This window comes from Rhinatrema bivittatum, chromosome 17, assembly GCF_901001135.1.
Source record: "Rhinatrema bivittatum chromosome 17, aRhiBiv1.1, whole genome shotgun sequence".
In the NCBI taxonomy this organism is placed as follows: Eukaryota; Metazoa; Chordata; class Amphibia; order Gymnophiona; family Rhinatrematidae; genus Rhinatrema; species Rhinatrema bivittatum.
Window position 1 is genome coordinate 9185561 of NC_042631.1, and position 22392 is coordinate 9207952.

At 40.7% G+C, this 22392-nt stretch overlaps 1 protein-coding gene across 5 annotated transcripts in view; it reads right to left on the reverse strand.

Moving 5' to 3' along the window:
* The window catches only part of ANO1 (anoctamin 1), a 94143-nt gene that overhangs the window by 17936 nt on the left and 53815 nt on the right, over positions 1 to 22392 (reverse strand). For 2 of the 5 annotated variants that reach the window (XM_029582439.1, XM_029582440.1), the window contains exons 9-17: positions 22219 to 22283; positions 21506 to 21640; positions 18465 to 18625; positions 13823 to 13905; positions 11645 to 11656; positions 11085 to 11156; positions 5113 to 5190; positions 3997 to 4071; positions 1081 to 1282 (exon numbers count right to left, since the gene is read on the reverse strand). In XM_029582439.1, coding sequence (XP_029438299.1) covers positions 1081 to 1282; positions 3997 to 4071; positions 5113 to 5190; positions 11085 to 11156; positions 11645 to 11656; positions 13823 to 13905; positions 18465 to 18625; positions 21506 to 21640; positions 22219 to 22283 — 883 coding nt within the window. The remainder of the gene's footprint in view (positions 1 to 1080; positions 1283 to 3996; positions 4072 to 5112; positions 5191 to 11084; positions 11157 to 11644; positions 11657 to 13822; positions 13906 to 18464; positions 18626 to 21505; positions 21641 to 22218; positions 22284 to 22392) is intronic. The other 3 variants (XM_029582441.1, XM_029582442.1, XM_029582444.1) reach the window with 3 other exon arrangements.

Consider the following 22392-nt stretch of genomic DNA (forward strand, 5'->3'; position numbering starts at 1 on the left):
GATGAACACATATGACTAACATAGCTGCATTACTGAATATACCCAGATAACATTTTAGGGCATCATTTATTAAGCATTTTTCCCATAGACACAGAATGGGAGAAAAGCCTTAGTAAATCAGGCTCTTAGTTTATCTAAGTAACATTAGACCTACTCAATTGCAGGTCTAATGTAGCCAGATAAGCCTAACGTAGCCAGATAAATCTAAATATCACTACTTATCTGGCTTACCCTGGGATTCATCATTCCACTATAAATATAGCAGAATATAGCGCTATAAATATAGCAGAATGATGAGTCATGAAAAAAAGGGGTGGGGGGTGATAGTGAGCCGGCAGCCGCATTGCAGCAGTGCATTTTCGCCCACCGCAGATGTAGCTGCACTGCACACTATCGCCCCCATAGCGTCAATGGGAAAGGTGTAGTTAATTTCGGTACTACTGCCAGCGATAATGTGTAAAACATTATCGCCCGCAGCGGTACTGGCATCAACATTTTTTAACCCCGCCCTAACCCTTCCCCTTTCCCGCATTTAAATGTTAAAAGTTGTGATGCGGTTGTTATCGCGTTTTGATGAATGATCTTGTAAGTTGGCTGGGTAAGAAACTCCTTCCCGTTAAACCGCCAACCCACTCACCACTTAGCCAACTAACTACATGGCTGCTAAATATGACCAGATATTCAGACACTGCCACTTAGCCAGGTAAGTTGGAACTTATCTGGCTAAGAGGCAGTGAATATCGACCTCCAATTATTTAAGATTTTTCTTTCCATTATGATTCCTTCCTTCCTCCAAGCCAAACCCCATTCTTCCCTCCAAATAAGAGAGTATATCAAACAGTGGATACTGCTACAGCATTTAAGTATTAACTTTGGCTGTCATCTGTGGAGAAGGTTGGAGACGAGCTAATATAGGACATCCTATGTGACTGAAGTTTAAAACACAGTCTATTGTGCCCTCAGGAAAGCCTTCCTTTAGAAAAACTAACAGGCCTATAGACCATTGTTTGTTAGAAGGATTTGACTTTGTGAGCTCGGAGCCTCAGATGATTTAATTCTTTTCCAGAGTTGGGTTCTTACCTATTTGAGTTAGCCATCTGGCTATACAGCCATAGACCTCATCTAGAATAAGGATAACCACCAGGTTAATGATCACTGCTGTTGCAGTGACTGTGACTCTGACATTGGATCGAGCAGATGGACTTGAACTTATAGCTAAAGCTGCAGCAGTGGAGATTCTGTAGATGATGACGCCAAACACAATGGCAAATGTAAGTCCAATCTGAAAAAGAATTAGCAATCAGTAACGTCCACTACAATTTAATTTAACTTTGTTCATACATTTATATTTTGCTATACCAAAAAAAAAAAAAAAATAATAATAAATTTTACCGAAAGTGGATGATCAAAACATATAAAAACAAATGGAACATGATAAATCCCATAATATTTGGGGAAAACCCTCAAACTCATTTCAATCCCAAAATGTTCACTTCCCTTGCTGGAGGAGAAGGCCATCTTCAACAGACATGAATCAGAAGAAAATCTGAAGGCAAATTTGAATAATTAGCTTTTTCAATAGTTGTATGGTTCTAATTTAGTAGGTTCCTCAACAGAAGAGGATTACCAATTGCAAGACCACGCCAGCATTAATCTCTTCTACTGCATGAAGTAATACGCATCAGTAGAAACTCTATGGTGCCGATGCAATACAGTGCGCTCAGCCTAGCACACAACTTGACGTGCAGTTGGACGTGCTAGAATAACTCTAGATGCAATAATGGGATTAGCGCATCCAAAACATGCATCCAAACCTGCACGTAGCTAATAGTGCTCATCATGTAAATGCCATGTTGATGAGGCTATTAGCTAGTACTCCCGATGTAAAAAATCACTGTGTGCCCAATGCTCAAGTTTAACTCACAAAAATTAACACCAGCCCCAGAACTGGCATTAAATCTTGAGGCACCCCAAGTCATCAACAGAAAAGCAGAAAATCCTGCTTATCTATGCTTCTTCTGACTTAATATCATCATGAACTAAGTAGGAAGAACTACAGAAAGCAGGAACATGAAAAAAAAAAGTCTTGATGGGGGGCAGGTTAGGAAAACGGACGCTCATTTTACCAGTGTCCGTTTTCCTAACCCATGGCTGTGTGCGTGTTCAGAAAACAGACACTCAAAGATGTGCTAGGCCCACATACCGGTAATTTCCCCTAGCGCATCCTTTTCAACACAGTGGTTCATGTGCATATTGCATCGCGCGCCCAGGAGAGGTGGGTGGGTGCGCTCTAGGGAAACGGACTCCCAGTTTGGACGCCCGTTTTTATCGTATCCGCATTGCATCGGCCTGCATGTTTGTAAGCAATTTTTCAACTTTTTTTTTTTCTTTTTAGAGACAAAGATTCTTTCTTTCTTTTTTTTTTAAATTGCTTTATGCAAAATTTGATTACAAAAACAACAGCATTGAGTTAGTCCAGTAAAAAGATCTCTGCCACAGCTTGTTTGTTTCTACATAACTTTATCATGCAATGTTATAGGTGCATACATTGGTTTTGAGGACAGATAAAACTCACAAGGCCAACCTAGCCTGCCCATTTTCCACTCCTGATGCAATACTGCAGAGCCTTCTTAATCTCAGGCTTTCCCCTCCACGCCCTCACCACAAAAGATCCTCAGTGCTTATCCCAGACTTTCTTGAATTCTGTTACTGTTTATCTCCCCCAACCTTCCCTGGGAGGCTGTTCCATGTGTTCACCGCCTCCGTGAAGAAATACTTCCTTCTCTTCCTCCTGAGTCTAACCCTTTGCAGCCACAGTCCGTGGCCTCTGGTTCTACAAATTATTTCCACTGGAAGACATTTGCGGCTTGTGCATTGCTTATACGTTTGGGCTATTTTCAAAGCCATTTGCATGAGTAAAAAACATTTTACCCAAGCTGTCGGAAATTGCCTTCCCTCAATACAACTAATAGAATATGCAGAGCTCCACAGATAAAAGGAAAAGTTTCTTGGGGGGGGCGTCTGAGGAAGAGCCTTTAACTTACTCCAAAAACACAAACTCCTTATTTGTAAGCACCTTTTCAACATTTTCTCTCTTTTAAGATGTAAAGATTCTTTCCTTTTCAAAACAAAAAACTATTATATTCAAATTTTCATCACAAGACAAAAGTCATGGATAGAAAACAGCCAGTGGCATCTTTTTATTCCATAGTAAAATACTTCATGGCCTCCCTCTATGCCCTAGGATGCAGGCAATGGAAATCTGCAGAAGAGGGATGAATGGGGGGTTTCGAAACGCCTGAATCCCTTCCAGTCTCGGCCTTTGAGAGGATTTTACCAGACAACAGTTCAAGTATTGTGACCACAAATTACTTTACAAAACAAAACGAAATGAAACATGTGTTGGCTTTTTTTTGGTTTGTTTCCAAAATAGCAGGCACTTGGCCCCAGCCCAGTCTCTCACTTCTGCCACAAAAACTTTACTGCTGCTGCAATTTAAAAATTGAGTGAAACCCCCCTCCCCTGGACCTTCCCTTATGCCTCCCACCAATGCTGATGCCTCTTACCCCTTTGTGGGGTCTATGAAGTCCAAATGGGTGAAGTTTTCCCCAATTGCTCCTGCCGCACCAAGTTTTGATTTGAAAATGGTGCCAGCTGGCTCTGAGGCCAGTGCCATTTTGTTGTATGGCTTGAAAGAGCAGACTGGATGGACCATTTTGATCTTTATTTGCTGTCACTTCCTATGTTTGAATGATAATAAGAGAGAAATTTTAAAGGTTTTTTTTTGTTTTGCTTTTAAATGAAATGAAATAGAATGGGACTCAGTGATTTTTCATTTTGTTTAAAAATGAATGTACACCCCTGTTTGTATCTTTGCTGTTAATATAAAAATGAGAGACTCTGTTCCAATCTGCTAAGACATTCAGTCCACCCATGGAGATTACTTTTAATTTGTTGTGGTAATTGAAGAAGGTGAAGAGTAACAATATCACTTACCATAAAAATGATGCTAACAAGATTTGTCAGATATGCTGGAAACCGATCTCTCCAGTTTAACTTCTCCTTTTCTGTCTAAATATGGAATAAAACATGCCCTTAGCTTTGAAGGCAGGCAAGCAAAATGACTATGTCTCAATAATACACCAATACAAATGAGGAGAAAAACAAATAAAGCTAAATAAAAACACAGCCAAACAGAAGTTAAAAAATATCGTGTCAAAAGTAACAAATTTAGAAGGGCCGTTTTTCTTGTCCAGTGCAATATTTGCCCCAAATGGATTTTTCTCAGCTTATTACAAATTACTAAAATTAGTAACAATTGTACCAAGGTTGAGCGTGAGTATAGCATTTGGAATGCAGTACAATTCTGAAATATCTAAATTATAGGCTTTGTTTTATGGTTATGACTCATTCATTGTTGGTGTTCTTTCAACATATTTTTCAGTTGTCACATAGTAGAATTATGGTTAGTCTCCTCTTTCAGACTGGGAACTATGCATCTCAATATCACATTGGATGGTATGGTATAAAGCACAATGAATGGGTATGGATCGGGAACCTCCTTCTGCTTTTCACCAAGGATCTAGGCCAATTTACAGTCATCAATTTTCCTGCTATTGACTACCATAGAGCAAAACCTGTGACGTTTTACTTACAAATATTTCAAGAATGGTGCTGGTGATAGTGGTGCACAGATTGATGATTCCATTCCATGAAATGTGTTTAAAAAGACCTTCTAAAGGAGCATTATTTAAGCTAAAGGCTGTGCATTGGTAAACAAACTCATTGAAAGAAACATCTTGCATGCAGACTGGTGGGGTCGTGGGGAAGGCAGAAAACAGCAAACAAACATAGCCAACAGGTCAACCATGCTCTACTGTCCCCCTACGTCTACTAAATGATACCAAGCTGAGCACTAACCATGCAACGCATTCTCAAGACCAATAAACTCAGTGTTGGGTGAGGGAAGAGAAAAAAAACTGCAGTGAAGTTTAAAAAAAAAAAAAAAAAGTTTCAACAGCCAAAGTTTGTTGAGAAAAACAATTGTTTTCCATAAAAAAAAAAACCAACTCAGAAATCTCAGTTTGTCATTAAATTTGATGTAAAATATACCAATTTCACCCCAGCCATGGCTGTCTTAACTCTTTCCTTCCATTTGTTTGTTGTCTCTTCTGGCAAATTTCGACGCTTCTGATGGCAGTCAAAGGAAACAAAAAAATGACCATGCAATACAGTGTTACAAAGCATTGAGGAAAAACCGCCACAGAAATTAACACATCAGTCTGCTTTGTAAGTAAGCGCCGCCCACTGCAACAGAATGAAGGAGCTGTTCATGGATGGATTGGCACAGGCCTCAGGTTAATAAATTCAATAACCTTGTAGCAAAGAGCTTCCCCTCTAATAGAATGACAGGGAAATCTTATGTTCATCGTGTGGAAGAATAATATCGTTGATTGTATCCTCAAACTAAAGAACTTGTAGCTCCTTAAAATACAGATAGGTTCCTGCTTTCTTCACTTTTGCACCTGCCGAAGGTGCCCTTTGCTTTGGAAGTCTTTCCTTGATAGCACCACCTTCTCCCCTGCTGCTGCCCCACCCTCTCCCAGCTAGACTCTGCCAGTTCTTTCCTCAGGCAATATGTGAGCTGTCTTCTTGGCATATTACTCCATTCATTAGACCCCCAATCCTTCACTTATTAAATCGGTTGACATGGAACAAACTATCAACTATAAGTCTATGTTTTACTTGGCAGTGCTATATAAACATAAAAATATTAGAAAGAAAGAAGCTTGCTGCTATTTGAATGATAAAAGTTAAAGCTTTGCATACAGAGGTTGCATAAGGAAGTCTTCTGAATAATCTTTTATAGAAGGGAAACCAAATAATGGAGCACACATAAAAAGACTCGAGATGAATGTAATTATAAGGCTGACTAGGCCTTCCCATTGGATAGAGGAAGCTTCCAGTAATGGGAGGTTCCATTGGAAGAATTGCTTTTTGAGTGACAGTAAGGGTCCATCAACTAAAGGGTGGGTCAATAAGCAGAGGTCATTTAGATTGCTCAATGAGATACTGGGAGTTGGAGAAGAGACGTCTTCCATGGAGTGTAGAAGCAGCCAAGGCGGCTAAACTCTTGAGTTCTTGAAGTCTGCAGGGAGGGAGAGGACAGTTGCCTTTTTTTCATGGGGGGGGGGAGGGGGGGGAGTCAGAGGGGCCCTGGCTGAACATGGTTCAGTCCAGCTAGGTAGGCCTGAGCCTATCTTTGCTGAATGGAAAGGGAGTTGGAGGGCCTCAGGGAGGCCAGTTTTTAAAATAAAATTAAAATATCCCCAAAATTTCTGTGTACTTTATGCAAGGCTATTTTTGGTTCGTTCCATTTGGAAAGAACCGAAAATGGCCTTTTTCAGTTCAGATGCATTCATTTTAAACAAATGTACATCCCTAGTCATCAACCTTTCTCTTTTTTTATTTTATGTATAAGAATATCTAATTATACAATCAAGACAGTGCATGTATAGAAAAAAATGCTAGCAACCAAGAAAAATAAAAGGAAATAAACAAATCCATCAACAAATGTTAAAGCATTAAATATACTCAGTCCAGAAAAAAAGGAGGAAAAAAGTTAAATCCAAGGAAATATCTCCAAACGAATAAAGGAACAAACACTAAACATAGTTGTGGATTCCTTCTCCCAACTGGCGAGATTGGAGGGTTATTTTCCAGGAGAATCCTGGAGACTGAATTGCACCTTGACTCTCGCTAATAAATTGAGCAAGATGAGATGGATCGTAAAATGCATACTTATCTCCAGCAAGTTTAATAATAATTTACACAGAAAATTCAATCAAAATAACCCTCCCCCAAATTCGCAAAACCCTTGACTTCATTAAAAAAAAAACCTATGTCATGTGAACTTAGCCACATCTGGAAATATAGTGACTTTCAAATTAAAAAACAATACATATCTCTTGCAGAATTAAAGTCTCAGCAGATAGTCTCTATCAGAATCCAGAAGTAAATTCGCAGTGAGGTCAATTTTAAAAGCATCGTGCATGCAAAAATGCTCACCTACACCTGTGGGTTGCATGTGAGCAATGCAGATTTTAAAAGCTACGATTTATGCATGTATATGCATGCACCAGAAATAACGGGGTGGGGCCAACTGTTATGCACGTAATTCCGTATTTTAAAACCAGATGCTGCAGGACATGGTGGCTTGTTATCTGCGTAACTTGACTGCTGCTCCAGAGGAGGAGCAAATCTACAGCTCTCGAAGTTCTGGTGCATGCAGGACAGGGTAAGGAGTCTGGGTCAACTGGGAGCCATGCATGATGACGAACAAGAGGGGTCTGGATGACCTCAAGATTAACCAGGCAAACTGGTGGACTAATTGGAAAAACTGGGAAGGTCCCTTTGTGCGAACATGTTTTAAAATCCACCTGCATGTGCACGTAAAAGTTGGCAAAGTCCAATGGAAGAGAAGTGAAACAGGTTTGCTGAAGTAACCTCTTAAAATTAGGAGCATGCTTACATGTGGGAGGTGTATTTTAAATCATATGCATGCAAGTGGGTGCATGATTTAAAATTCCACTCATGCACCAATACGCGTGTGTATGGGTGCTCGTGCGCTAGTTTTAACATTAGCTTGTAAAACCATAGAGGGACAGTCTCTCTTCATCTGTTGGTTTTTCCAAAAAATGTTAAATTGGAAATATCCAGAGAGGACTAGGCTGACATATTCTCCTCTGGCTTTCTTTTAAAAGGTGGCGTATAATATATCCCCAAAAATAGGTAGCACTCATTTCTCAGCAGTTTTAAAAACCTTGATTAAATACTTTTTAAACATATCCACTGGGGAAACCAGCTTCTGCTTAGGAAAGTTAAGAAGACTGATGCTCTTATGCCAAACTATTTTTTCTAATGCTTCGCCCTTATCCTGCAAAAGTAAATTGCCTTTAACCAAGGAAGCTCCCAAGTTCTGTAAGGCTAATAAAACCTTTTCTTGGTTCTCCACCTCCCATTTCACCAGAAGAATACCTTTCTCACAATTTGGGACATCAGTAACTATTAACTGCTACAAACCAGCAGACCAGGGTTCGAGTCCCGCTGTCGTTCCTTGTGACCGTGGGCAAGTCACTTTAACCTCCATTGCCTCAGGTACAACAACTTAAATTGTAAGCCCCTCTGGGGATAGGGAAATACCTACAGTACCTGAATGTAAACCGATGTGATATCTCAATTGAATGTTGGTATATAAAATAATACATTATTAATTAACTAATTTATTCCTGATATTGGTGCAAGATCTGAGCCATTTGAATAGATAATTTTATTTATTTATTTATTTATTTTCGTTTTTTTCTATACCGGCATTCGTGAGAAGTATCACATCATGCCGGTTGACAATAAACAGAGGAGTGATAAAAGGTACAGCGAACGAAATAAATAACAGGTGCTAAACAAAGAAATAGTTACAGTTACAGTAAAACAGGGATAAGTACAACTAAGGGCAAGAAGAAGAAATGATAGGAACTTTAACATAGAATATTAACTGAAGTATGACGGGGTACATTACACAGAATTATGTGGTTTACAATGACTTGATCATGTGAACTAATTGCAGTTTTTTACATGAGACTGGTGATCAGAAGTAATGGTTTTTTGCATACGGGTAGTGCTTGGGAGTGGGTTATAGGTGAGTTATGAGATTAATCCGAATCTGGGAAGGCTTTTTTGAATAGCCACGTTTTGAGTCTTTTCCTGAATGTTGGGAGGCAAGATTCCTGCCTTAGCTCCGTTGGGATGGAGTTCCAATAATAATGTGAGTGCCTCCCAAATACCTTCCAAAGGGCTCACTTCAGGATGTGAAATTAGGGGTTTAAAAGACCGGTTGCAAAAATTGTTTCCTCTCCAATCCTGCTCCAAAATCATCCCTTCCAGAAAACTGAAGTTCAAAAAAGATTGCAAGAAAGCCTTGAAACTCCATTCACTCCTTGCACAGTTGCTACCAAATTTAAATTCACGAAACAACTTGAACTTGCATCCAAGCAAGCTCCTCCACTTCCAGGGGCCAAGTGATGTAATCTGTCAGCACCAGCTCGGGGCTCATCTCCTGATGTCCTGGGCTGACCGGGAGGAGTGAGAGTAATCTCTGCCTCAGGGTGCCCATGAGGAGACCCTTCCAAGCGACGCTTCTCTGGAGGCTAACATTGGAGTCTCCTGTCCTGCTCTTTGCACAAATGAATCAAAAGGGCCAGCAAAGGACTAACTGGAGGCCACTACTGGGTAAGCCTGCATCGTCCTCTTTCCCATATCAAACGGAATAAACTGTTTTAAGGAACAGCACAGCTGGGACTCAACAATGTTCAAACATCTTAGTTTCCTTGCCATCAGCCTTTCTGTAAGTAGTGGGAACATTTTAAGGCTTTATCTTCTGAGATACTCCACTTATTTCTAAGGCACTTGGAGGCCAACATTCAGTTGTGTGGAGTCCATCCAGTGGATAAACTTATCCAGCTAACTTGGACGGGATAATTCAGCAGTGTGGCCGCATACAGATATCTCAACCAGGTAAGTTTATTTAGCTAACTTTAGGATCGCTTGGTCCAGCTATGTGCCAAACTTGATTATTTCAAAAACATCCTGACTGCAAATCCCAATAGCCTAACCAAAAAAAAATGTGATTTAGATTTGACTTGATCATCTTAGTGAACGAAGACGATCTTTCTACCACGAGCAAAGATTTGTGAGATTGGAGAGTGGGAGTGGGAAAATCAAATACCGCTGATTATTTCTCCAAGAATCAGCTCCCACACCTTACCAGAAGCAAAGGATTGACTTTTGCAATCTCTTGACCTACACAGAATAACTTTAAGGTTCTAACTAATTTCCTTAACACAATTTATGGACACAAAATAATTTTAGCCATCTATTTCTTTAGTAAGCTTTAAACACACACTTTCTCAGCAAACCGATACTCACACGTCCTGCTCACCCACCAGCAGACACAGCTCCTGCAATAAGCACTCTCTGGCACCCCCTCAGCAAAGCAAATACTTATAACCTTCATATTCATTCTGTGTTACATTTCCAGTCTTCATGAGAGCTGTTAGCAAATGTATTAAGATCACACTATGGTATGCAAGTTATTATTAAGGATCGTTAACAGAAGCACCTCAAAACAGATAAGACTAGAAGGTGTAGGCCAGGCTTTAGTTCTGCACGCTGTGATTCAGGGGTTCCAGGTTTTTGAATCCCTCTCCACTGGGGCCTGTTGGACCTGGGCACGCTGCAGTGGCGGTAGGTTCAGGCCAAGGGATTGTTGCCTCTACTGTGGTGACCTTTGCTCACCCAACATGCAGCCCTGGGGCCAGCGGGGGTCTCCTGAAGCAACCAAGCAAGCTGTCTGGGGAGGAGGGCGCAAAGACAGGGGATTCAGGAGGAGAAAATAAACAGCAGATGAGAGAGTTTGACGGAAAGCTGGGACAGTGCTGTAGGTTTGGGAACCAAACGCAGTTAAGTAAAAGAGTTTTGTGATGCTTGTTTACGCTTTCTTGATGTAAGTTCTTCTTTATGTGGTGGAACAAAACTGGAAGAGTGTGTGATGCTAAGTGGAATTAAATATAATCATCAAAGTGGGGACTGGACTGGCATTGTGAATGAACACTCAGCTTAATGTGGAAATGGAGGGATATTTAATTTGTATGAGAGCATATAAAATTGTTAATGACAAAACAAAACAATAAAACAAATCCCATTATACTACAAATCAAGGGCTCTATTTTTGTGATTTGGAGTCTTCTATATACAATTGTTTGTTGTTGTTGTTTTTTGGGGGTTTTTTAACCGTGCCAGTGAGTGACAGAAACCCTTAGTAAATAATGTGTTATGTATGACTGAAAGTATAATGTTGGTTTTGGATCAAACTTTGAATAAGGCAGGTCTCTTACATCCTGCTCTTGCTTTTGCAGGAAAACAATACACAGTGCATCTACTATAAAAAAAAAAAAAAAAAAAAAAAGGCCACACAGCAGAAAAAAAATCAGATGAAAGAAAGCACATACACCTTCCAGCTGTTAGCTTACCTCCTTGGTTTTCCGCTCCTTTTTCAAAGATTTCTGTAAGACTTTAGCTTCATACTCTGCCCGCGGATGATCCTAAGGAAATAGGTTACATTTCTTAGTACAATACCCACTGCGCTGACACAACGCATTTCATTTTCCCCTGAATGGAATGGTAGAATGCCTTTGCTCGACAGTAGAGCAGTTCTCTAGACTTAGGTGCGCCCATAATAAGTGAGAGAATTAATAAATGTATGTCCTTGGCATGCCATAGATGTGGTGGTTCAGTGTACGATGACCCTGATGCTTCTGACGCACACATCCGTAAGGAACAAAACAAAAGGAACATGAAACAAAATTAACCAGCCAAAAACAAAAAAAAAACATACAAACAAACAAACAGAAGAGAAAAATGATTCAATTTGATTTGTTTTTTACCATTTGGAAGCAAAAGAACTGAAAAATGTAAAAAAGTAGGAGCTCCAAAGGTCAGTAGGTTGGAAAGATATTTAATGAGATCGACAGCAGGAGACAGGTAAGGTAAAGAAAAGAAATCAGTTACCAAAAAAAAAAAAGGTCCAAACCTTTACTGTCCCCTGCAGGAAACCAGAAAAAAAAAAAAACGAAAAAAAACAAAACAAAACAAAACACAAAGAACATAGGATTACTTAACAGATTCAGATACTACTTTGGTTCAAAATGACAAAATACATCCTGATTGAAATCAGTATGGAAGGGTCACTGGATTATATTTCTGCTTATTTATCTAATTTCTATATTCTGTTTTTTGGCATTTCAAAGGGGATTATATTCAGGTACTGTAGTTATTTGATTTGGCCCAGTGCTAAGGCCTGAAATGAATACCAGAATTTGTAGTATTTTGCAATGAAATTTGTTATTACAGTAGAGTATGTTATGGGGATAATTTTGCAATATCGCACATAAGTCGACCGGCACGTACGTGCCTAAGTTACGCCAATTTCTAAATTTCTAAATAAAATAAATTTCCAAAGCAGACTTCTACAGATGAGCCTGCTTTGAAAATTACCCCACCAAATCTTTGCACACGCAGTTACTTACACCTGCTATTATGTGCATGGGAAACTTCCAGGCAGACTTACGTGCAGACTTTTGAAAATGCAAAAGAACATGCGTAAATACCCCGGGAATGTCTACACTCAGCCTGGTTAAACGTACACGCAAACAGGCCATACGAGCGTGAGTTTACCACATACCCAGGCAGTAAACGGCTATTTCTGCATGTAAAATGCTCTCTTAGCAGCAGAAACGCCCTTGAAAATTAACCTCCCTGTGGGAAGATGACAAATACAATGAAAAGCAAAATATCATTTGCTTTGATAGAACTCTTCTATTGTCGCCCAGCAGTCTGGATCCATCCTGCGCTGCTGGGCTTATTCCAAAATACACAAATCTAAGGAAACCGGGGGCTGCTATACTGACCCTCACCAGAGCCCTTTGCAGGCGAAGGATGTGCTGTCATTTTGAAACGACAGGGAAATGCCAACAATTGTTGTTTCATTTTGTGCTGCTTCCAATCCAAAACAACACAAACAACAATATTTTTTTTGTTTTTTTGTTGCCATTGTGCACACTAAAGCAACAAAAAATGCAATGAAAGGAAACACATTTTTAAACAAGCCAAAAATGAAATAGTGAAAACAAAAGAGAATTCAAATGAAATGAAAATGTTTTTCATGCACACACCCCCAGCGCAGGAGTTACACGGCTGCAGATATAGCTTGAATGGAGCACAGACAGCTGAAGAGCATCCCACGGATACATGTAAAGAATGAACACAGCACAGACGGCTGAGGAGTGGCCTCAGTGAGGGCTCTACACACAGGTGGCCATTATGAAAAATGTATTTTATTTTAATCAAAAAAAGAAAGAAATACAATATATTAAGATTAAAATGGAGACCTAGAGATGTTGAAGAATGAAATGAAATTGTCAAAAATAGACAAGTTGCCAGTTTTAAGGCATCTCATACTGCTGCTTTAACTGACTTTTTTTCCCTTAATACTGGATAGTTTGGGGGTTATACAAATGGAGCCTTCTGAGGTTTCTATCTGCACCTCTGATCATGTGTCCTCTTACTTCAAAGTAATGTATCGGACTCAACTCCTGCAGAACCGGAGTCACATTCGTTTCAAAGCCGCATTTCTGCAAATCCACAAGTTTCACATGAGTGTGAATGTCAGAGAATGACCCACCACACTGACTATGAGTTACTTGGTCTTGAAGGTCTGTGGTGCACGGTCTGTGCTTTTCTGTTTTATTCTAGGCGTCTTCCTCATGGATAGAGGTGTGCTATTGAGCTGTGATCCGAGCCTACATGGGCAATCCATTTCTGAAAAGGGTCTTTGAACTCAAATTTAGACCCTTTACTGAATACGATTCTGCTTGTTTAAGAATAAGGAGTTTCTGAAGAGCACAGGTCTAAATGGTTATATCCTTCTATCTTTACTGGAGCAAAGCTTTGAGGATGGAAATGCTAGCAGCTTGTACTGTCTATAGCTAAATGATATCTCCCATCCTACTTATTTATTCCAGACTGATGCCAACTAAAACAGGTGAATCTGTGCTGCATTCAGACTTGTACAATGTACGGTCCTATGACTGAAGGAAATGGCTTTTTTTTTATCAGACCTCAAACTAATGCAAGGAAGAAATCTACCAACTGGAGAATTCCTGCTGAAAATCTTTCACATGGTCTGAAATGACAACAATCACAAACTAACCTCCTCCTCTTCAAACCCAGTCAGATCCCATCTGTAATTAAGACGCATCTGTCGTCTTTTCCAATGTTCCATAAATGTGGCAGCTGAAAGTTATAAAATAAAAATAAAAATAAAATAAAAAATAGAAAAGTGCTGTAGAAATAAATCACTTTTAAAATTGTATGGGGTCAATATTGAGTGGCATTTAGCGGGATAATTTACAACTCATTATCTATCAGAAATTTCACCATAAGGGCGTTACAGGGTTTCACCATAAGGGTTTCACCATAAGGGCGTTACAGGGGTGTTCTGCGATGGAGTTAAGTTAGCCAGCTAACTCAGATATTAAAGGCTCAATATTCAATGATATCCGGGTAGGTAATTTAGGTGGATATAATCTATCCGGCTAAGTTACATGGGATATTCAGCGGCATAGCTATGCCACTGAACTTCCACATAAAAGTCACTACTAAGTTATATCTACCTAAGTTAAACCTGCTCTATGGCAAGTCTAACTTATCTGGTAAACTTAACTGGATAAGTGCAAATATTGCTACTTACCCGGTTAGATCAGCTGGTTAGTATTGTTGCCAGATCTGCCCACTACCCACACACCGGCTATCTGGCTATGTAGCTTATCTGGTTAAGTGGTGACTGCTGGACATAGCCAGATATTCAGCAGCCGCCGGATCGATACAACTTACCCGGATAAATAGTATTGATCTGGTTACGTGCATTTTCAATATTGGGCTCTCAGAGTCAATTGGATAACTTATCCAGCTAACTGATCATCCTGTAGAGTAGCCCTAAAGATAGCGGGATATATTCATTCAATAGTGTGGCTGCACCAGTGACTGAATATTACCCCCATCTGTTTCAAACACCAACAAGGCCCAAACAAAACATATTTAAAGAATAACCCTAAATCCATTCTCTTCCTCTCTCTCTCTATATGTATAAAATTCAGTGTGTGTATATCATTTTTTTTCAGGATAATTTTGTAACTGTGCATGTTTGGGTAAAGTCTGTGCATACCTTTTTCATGTACTCCCTTCAGAAATTCATGGATAATTGGCCCAGTGTGCACAAAGTTTAACTTGCACAACAGTACATCTACTCTTTAATGGTATAACTTTTAAAATCATAAAGTATGCATGGAACTCTCCACCACTACCACTACCACTGCCTCAGAACACCTAGAAACATAGAAACATGACGGCAGCAAAAGACCGTATGGCCTATTCAGTCTGCCCATCCACACGATCACTCCCTCAGAAATCCCCTGTTTTATCCCAGGCTTTATTGAATTCAGATACTGTTTTGTCTCTACCACTTCTACTGGGAGCCCATTCCATGCATCCACCACCCTCTCTGTATAGAAATATTTCCTAAGATTACTCCTGAGTCTATCTCCTTTCAATCTTACCGCATGACCCCTCCTTTCCACTAAAAAAGGCTCCCCTCCTGTGCATGGAAACCTTTGAGATATTTATTGTCTATCATATCTCCCCTTTCCTCCAGGGGGTACATGTTTAGATCTTTAAGTCTATCCCCATATGCTTTAGGATAAAGACCACTGACCATTTTAGTAGCCTCCCTCTGGAGTGACTCCACCCTGTTTATATCCTTTTGAAGGTGGGGTCTCCAGAACTGTACACAGTATGGAAAGTGAGGTCTCACCAGGGACCTATACACGGGCAATATCACCTCCCTTTTTCTGCTTGACCATTCCTCTCCCTATGCAGCCAAGCAGCTTTCTGGCTTTTCGCTTTATCCACCTGTTTGGCCACCTTAAGATCATCAGATACGATCGCCCCCAGATCCCGCTCTTCCTTTGTGCTTAGAAAAATATCACCTCCTATACTGCACCTTTCCCTTGGGTTTTTACTCTGCACTTTTTAGCATTAAATCTTAGCTGCCAGTATTCAAGGTTCACTAGATCCCTCCTCATGTTTTCCACACCATCCTGGCTGTCCACCTTGTTGCAGATTTTGATATCATCGGCAAACAGACAAACCTTACCCGACAATCGTTCCACCATGTTGCTTATGAAAATGTTGAAAAGAACTGGTCACCAGTTTGCATAAATGTCCATGCACCACTGGGCTACGCACACACGTTTCTGTTCCCTGAGCCCTGGGCTATTTTCTAACAGCTATTTCCTTGCAGAAGACACAGTTTTATGTGGGTAAATGGCTTTGAGAATTCAGCCCAACATGTGTATATGGCAATATACCATATGGAATAGTATCTTAAATAATAGTGCATGTAACATGAGAAATGAGATAGCAGTGCTAAATATAGTGACAAGTAACCAGATGCTTACACAGGGCAGATCCCTCCAGCGCACTGAGGGACACTGACTCATGCCGCATGCTACAGCTGAAACCAGGCAAAATCCCAAGTCTTTCATGTCATCATCAGTGCCAACTCTCAAGAATCCAGCCCTGAGCTCTGATGGGTACTTTTACACATTTACTTACAGGAAAGAAAGAAAGAGTTTTCTCTCTGTGGTTTTTGAACTGGAGATAGGCCAGATCCCTTTGTATTGACCAGAAATCCCTCCCCTCTCACTTTCAAATTTTCCATATCACTGGCTGGGGCTCAAAGAAGCTTTCACTCTGTGGTTTTTGAACTGGAGATGGGCCAAATCCCTCCTTTTTCACTTTCAGTTTTTGCAAATCACTGACTTGGGCAAACAAAAAGCCAAATAAATTGTTGAGAGGATCCCAAACTTCAGTCTGAATTTCCTGCACAGCTGAAATAGCAGCCTGCAGCAGTCAGAATGCAAGGCGCTTCCCCTCCCCAGTCCTCATCCCTTCACCTGCCATGCAAAAAGTAAAACTGCCGCACAAAACTTCCCCAAGTAGTTAATGATGCATTCATTTTGATTTGTGAATCACAGGATGGAGGGGGGTCAGAAAAATGCAAAACGTTTGCAGCTCATTGGTTATAAGCACTGCGCACACTATGATTCTGCTGCACACCCCTCTCGCTCTCCTACCAAAGATCAGTTCATGCTTGACTGGAAGTCCCAACCTGCAGCTTCCTCCTCCAGCTCAGTAGCCCATGCACTGACACGGGGTTCAGTTCTCGGTCGGTCAGGGTGCCACCCTGCCAGGGAAGAGCCTCACCCAGTCTCGCTAATATTCTTCTTGGGGCCATTCCATTTGACCTCTCTAAAAAAGAATTCAGCCCTGAGTATGGAAGCTCTGGTCTGCTAAACAGGTTGTTTAGGTTATCACTGTAGCCATTCACTCATTCGTATCCTCCACTAAACTCTTGTTAGCAGATGGAATCCATTCAGGTCCCTGTTCCACGCCCTTCCAGAAAATCCTTGCCACCATGGGCACCTGCTGTTAGATACTCAGGCAACTAGTTTGGTCCTGCGGATGTAATCTCCCATTATTTGCTATCGGTGGGACGGAAAAGGAGGGATTAAGTGTTAGAAGCACAGGAAGGTGAAATCCATTCGGATCCAGTACTCATTGTGAGGTCCTTTCTACAGCACACATTTTAATACACTAAGGAATGCTGTTTACTTGTGGGCAAAACTCCTTTCAAAACTGCCCCCACCCTGCACTAATGTGAAGGAAGGGTGGGGGAGGGGGGGGGTTTGCATCTTTTTATTGTGCGCTTCCCTGCAGGAGAAGGAAGGGGGCCTCACATCTGCACATTTGTGATTCCCACCAGCATCGCATTTTCAAAGGGAACTAAAACTTGTCCTCCGAGAGTGGCGCCACCAGCCTCCCCTGTGCTATTTTAATAATTACCATTTTTATTTGTGCTGGATCCCATTCAGTGCGACGGAGACTCCGCTTAATAAGCGCTGCTTAAACACAGACGCCTCTCGGCTCCCTAGTACTGCCGCTCCAACCCACCTTGCCTTTCCAAATGCTACGTGAGTAACTCGGATCCTTCCTATTTATCCACAGAAGAGAGAGAACAAAACACCCTCCTCCTCTTCCCCGGCCAATATTTATTTTTATAAAGGATTTAGCCCGAGAAGATGAAGAGCCCAGATCACAGAAGGAATCAGGCTTGTGTTCCAAAACTAATGTTATGCTTTATCGATTATCACGGAGGCCTTCAGAAATTGTGTGAGAACGTGTGACAAAGAGCACTCCTTCAATTTTCTCAAGAAGCAGAGGAAGTTCTCAGAGGAGCTATGTTTAAAAGCTGGGAATAGCCCAGGAGGCTGATGTAAATAAGGTAGCAGTGAGAGAAGTAACTCTTCAGAGAAAGAAGGACCCCCAGGGAATGGCACTGAGCTGAATGCTAACAGATGTGTTCAGCCATGTATTAAGTAAGTGCATGTGAGTATCAAGGGATCCTGTGCCCTGTATCACAGCTACCTACGCGGGGAATGATTCAGCATGCAGGGAGCCTCAAAATCCAGATGGAAGTGCCTGGAAAAGGGGACAAGCCTCGGCCGAAGCTCACTGTGATCCAACAGGACTCTCTTAGCCCAGGCACACTTCGCAAACTCTATTGTTCTTCAATTGGTCTCATCCTACAATTACTACAGACAGTTCTCTCCATGAGATGCCCCCTCCTCACCCAAGAATGACTTCTAGAGCCTTCTATTGTTGCCTTGGCAACAATAGAAGGCTCTAGAAGGCATGTACTTAAAAGGCATGTACTTAAAAGCAGAATGTCTTACCCCACAAGGCCATGAAGACGGAGAAGAAGACCGTTGCCGGGTTGTCAAAGAGGTGACTGGCTCGGGCAGTGGCGCAGGCAGAGCTCATCTTCCAGTAGCTGCACGTCTTGTCGCACAGGGGACACATGGTGATGTTGTATCTCTGGTCACACATCTCCATGCTGCCAGAAAGCCAGAAGTACCACACGACAGGTTAAACGCCGCGCCCACGCTCTATGAGTTACCTCGGTTTTAAAGTCCACCAGAGTACCGGCTGCTGCACCAAGGTTTTACGAAAGCAAATATGCTTTGGTTTTCTACAGTGCCAAAGTGCCCTAAGCTAATCTCCGGTAACAATCACAGAAAAACACATCACAATATGTCTCAGAGGCTAGGGAATAAATACGTGGGAAAATGCTGCATCTGTGATAGGAAAGAGAAATGCCAAGGTTAGAAAAAACATGGGGTGGTGGTAGTTAGGGGCGATGCATACACAGTTAGGGCTTTTACTGATGCAGAGGAAAACTCCCAGACGTAAATGAAAGTGACATCCCTGTGGCGGTGGAAATGTGGGATCCCTTTCTGGGTGCCTCCAGGATCTCTGAAAGGCCCTTCCAGCAATAACTGGAACGAGGTCAGGGAGCCTGGGGCAATGGGCAATGCCATTTCTGAGTCAACTCAACAACATGGCTGCATCAGTCCCAGGCACAAAAGCATTTTATTCCTTTCTCCTTCACCGACAGGAGGCTTAATTTACTAAGGGTTCCTTCCCATTCCGTGTCTCTGGGAAAAAAAGCTTACTAAATAAATCCAAGCCAGAAACAAGCACTGCAGGAAACACATTCTATTTCTGAATATCATGCGTAGACTACTGGTGATAAAATGCAGCCACATGGAGTCCAGCACAGTCAGCCAGAAAAAATTACCCGGCAACTTATACTGCATATTCAGTAGCACAGGTGTGCCACTGAATATACCCGGCTATCTGAGACTTAGCCGGATATGTTTAGTTTGCTAACTTTTAGAAACGTTTATCCAGCTAGCTTTTGGACTACTCTGAGCCAGTCCTAAAGTTAGCTGGATAATGCTGAATATCAGATAACTTTTCTCAACCCTGGTTTGCTCCTAGATCACTCCTGACTTCTCTGGCTAAGCTTTTAGCTGGAAAATTAATAAGCTGAATTAAGTTAGGGGCAGAGAAACTGGCAGGAATTTCAAAACTCATGGTATGTCCTGCTAAATTTGAACCTTAGCAGGGTAAACCATTGAACTATGGGTCTCACACTTTTCTAAAATGCATTGAGACCTAGAGAATGTCTTTCATTCTGGCAATAATTATCTTTTGATCCAAAATGCAGATGCAAACAGCTGCCAGTGCCAAACTACTACAGATTCAAAGATTGTACTGCAACATTAATCTACTGCGTCTGTAACATGTTTTGAACTCTTTTGCAGGAAAAGCAGGAATCAAAACAACAGTGGTAATTGCACATTTCAGTAATTTTCAGTCTTCCACATCACAAATTACAGAATGAGGTCCAGTTTCATGAAACGTGTCTCCATCTATGTGCCTCTAGGATTAAGCCTTTCTTTACCACATGATAAGATGTTGTAGCAGGACGGGATGAATACATTTCATTATGCACAAATCTGTAATGCTCAGGGATCGCATTATGGGCCCGATGGACTGAAATGGTTTTCCCCAGTGTGGGTCTATACAAAAAAATGCTTAAAATATCCAGCCCTACAATCTTAATTATCTCTCTCCTTCTCTCTTTGACTTGCAAATACATTTAATTCCAATCCAAAACCCCCCAGATAGAAGTGGGTTCAGATTTAATATCAAGTCATCAGGATAGCATCACCATACTTTTCACCTTTGCAGATGATGTGTCCTTTGCACACACAATAGTGAAAAAAACAAATAGCATATCCCATTTTCAGTGAGTTCTTACTGAAAGGAGACAACCAACTCCATGCATGACAGCTCTAATAATCAATCAAATGAATCCCTCCATAATAAATCAAGTTAGGGATGACCATGCCTAATATAGAATGTGGTGGGTTTTTTTTTTTTTTTTGCTGATGCCTTACACAATGCATAATCGTATAAGCCTGAGGAAAAGTCAGCTCTCGGTATCTTTAATCTTACATGCTAATATTTTATTGAGGAAAATTTAAATTCAAAAGAAAAAGAAAATGCAAACGGGATATGTAGTATAACAAATGCAATGCTCCGTACTGGGGAGACAGAATAATTTCTTTCAAGTACTGATTGCAGTCATTTCTACAAGGAGGAGCCCTGAAATGATCTGCCATTTCCTAGTATTTGTTTATGCAGTCTTTCAACCTGATCCCATTTTTTCTCCTCCACCTAGCAATGATAAAAGGTGAACTGTTTTCTAGCTGTAGGGAGTTACATTTAAATCAGTCAACAAAAGGTGGGTTCAGCTGCACATATTGTGGGTCTGTGCCTAACAATTCCTCCTTCCAAGCTTTTAGCTCCAAGATAGAAAGGAGAATGCAAAACAGTTAAACCCTCTCCGCTCTTAACGTAGGACTGGATTTGCCGCTGGTGAAGATTCTGTTTTTGTATACCAGATATTGTGTACCTGCATCTATACTAGAAAAGCTGTCCTGTCTGTCTGTCTGTTCCACAAGCAACTCTGAAAAGGATGAACAAACTTTCACAAAAAGAATTTCGAACGTAAGCTCCGGAAGTGGAGCAGTTACTTGTGAGGTCAAACAGTCAAAGAAAGGTCTTGAGCTGGTGTTTTTCAATCTCAGGCTTGGTTAGCGGTCAGCAGTGGTGAACTTAATCAGTTGTTTAGAGAGTTCCTTGCTGCTACTAAATTAAAATTTGGAAAGCTAATACTTTTATTTATTCATAGCTAATTTAGCTGAGAAGTTTACTTCCAAATCGTATCGAACCAATAAAAGTTACCATTCGAAAGCTCTTCCAGCCTGTGGGAACATGGACTTTTCAAATAGTCTGAAATATCTCAGGACTGAAATCAACGTTTGAAGCTGTAATGAAATAAACAACACCGTCATCTTCCTACCTTGGTATGTTCTCGTCTACGGTTGCACAGCCATACAAAAACACAATAATCCCAACAACTGAAGCTGGAATGAGCATCTGAGTGTAAACCCCCAACCAGGCAAAATAGAGTCCAATCTTCTCGCCAAAGTACTTCCTGAAAGAAGTCAGAAAATCTGATTATGAGAAGAAATATATTCCACAGCATCTGCCGCATAAGGTCTCTCCCTATTCTAAGCCTAATGAGAGCAGGGAGCCAAGATTAGAATGGGAATGAGATTTGGATTATCAGAAAACATCCTATTTATTTATTTTATTTTATTTTAGGTTTATTGCCAACTTTTCCAATGTTCAAGGCCATAACAACATAAATATTTAAACGCAAGCAAAGTAAAAAATAAATAATAATGGAAAAAGCAATATAAACTCAATAAAAAACCAAGCAAACATGACAATAAAATCAATAATAATCTAATAAACATTTAACAATAACAGTCCAATAATAGCAAGGACTAGATTCAAGATAAACCATAAAAGCCTTAACAAATAAAAACTTGCTTATTTGGCACATTTGAAATAATAAATTCTTCCTGAGTTGGGCTTCAATTGGCAACAAGTTCTATAAACGGGGCAGAGGAAGGGAGCGCTCAGTCTCGTGTGTACAAAAGACACACGGTTGCTAAAGAAGGGACATGAAGCTTTTCTAAAGTGACTTTATTGTCTATATTTTCTTACCTAACTAGATCTATTGGCTGGTATTTGTAAAAGACTCCATAGCTTGCCCACTCTTCACACAAGAGCTGTAAAATAAATTGAGAGACAAGGTTTAATTTTCTTATGAATGTGAGGTATTGGGTCCATTTTTATCTTCCGTTGTACAAAGTATACAGTTTAAGTTCTTATCTAACA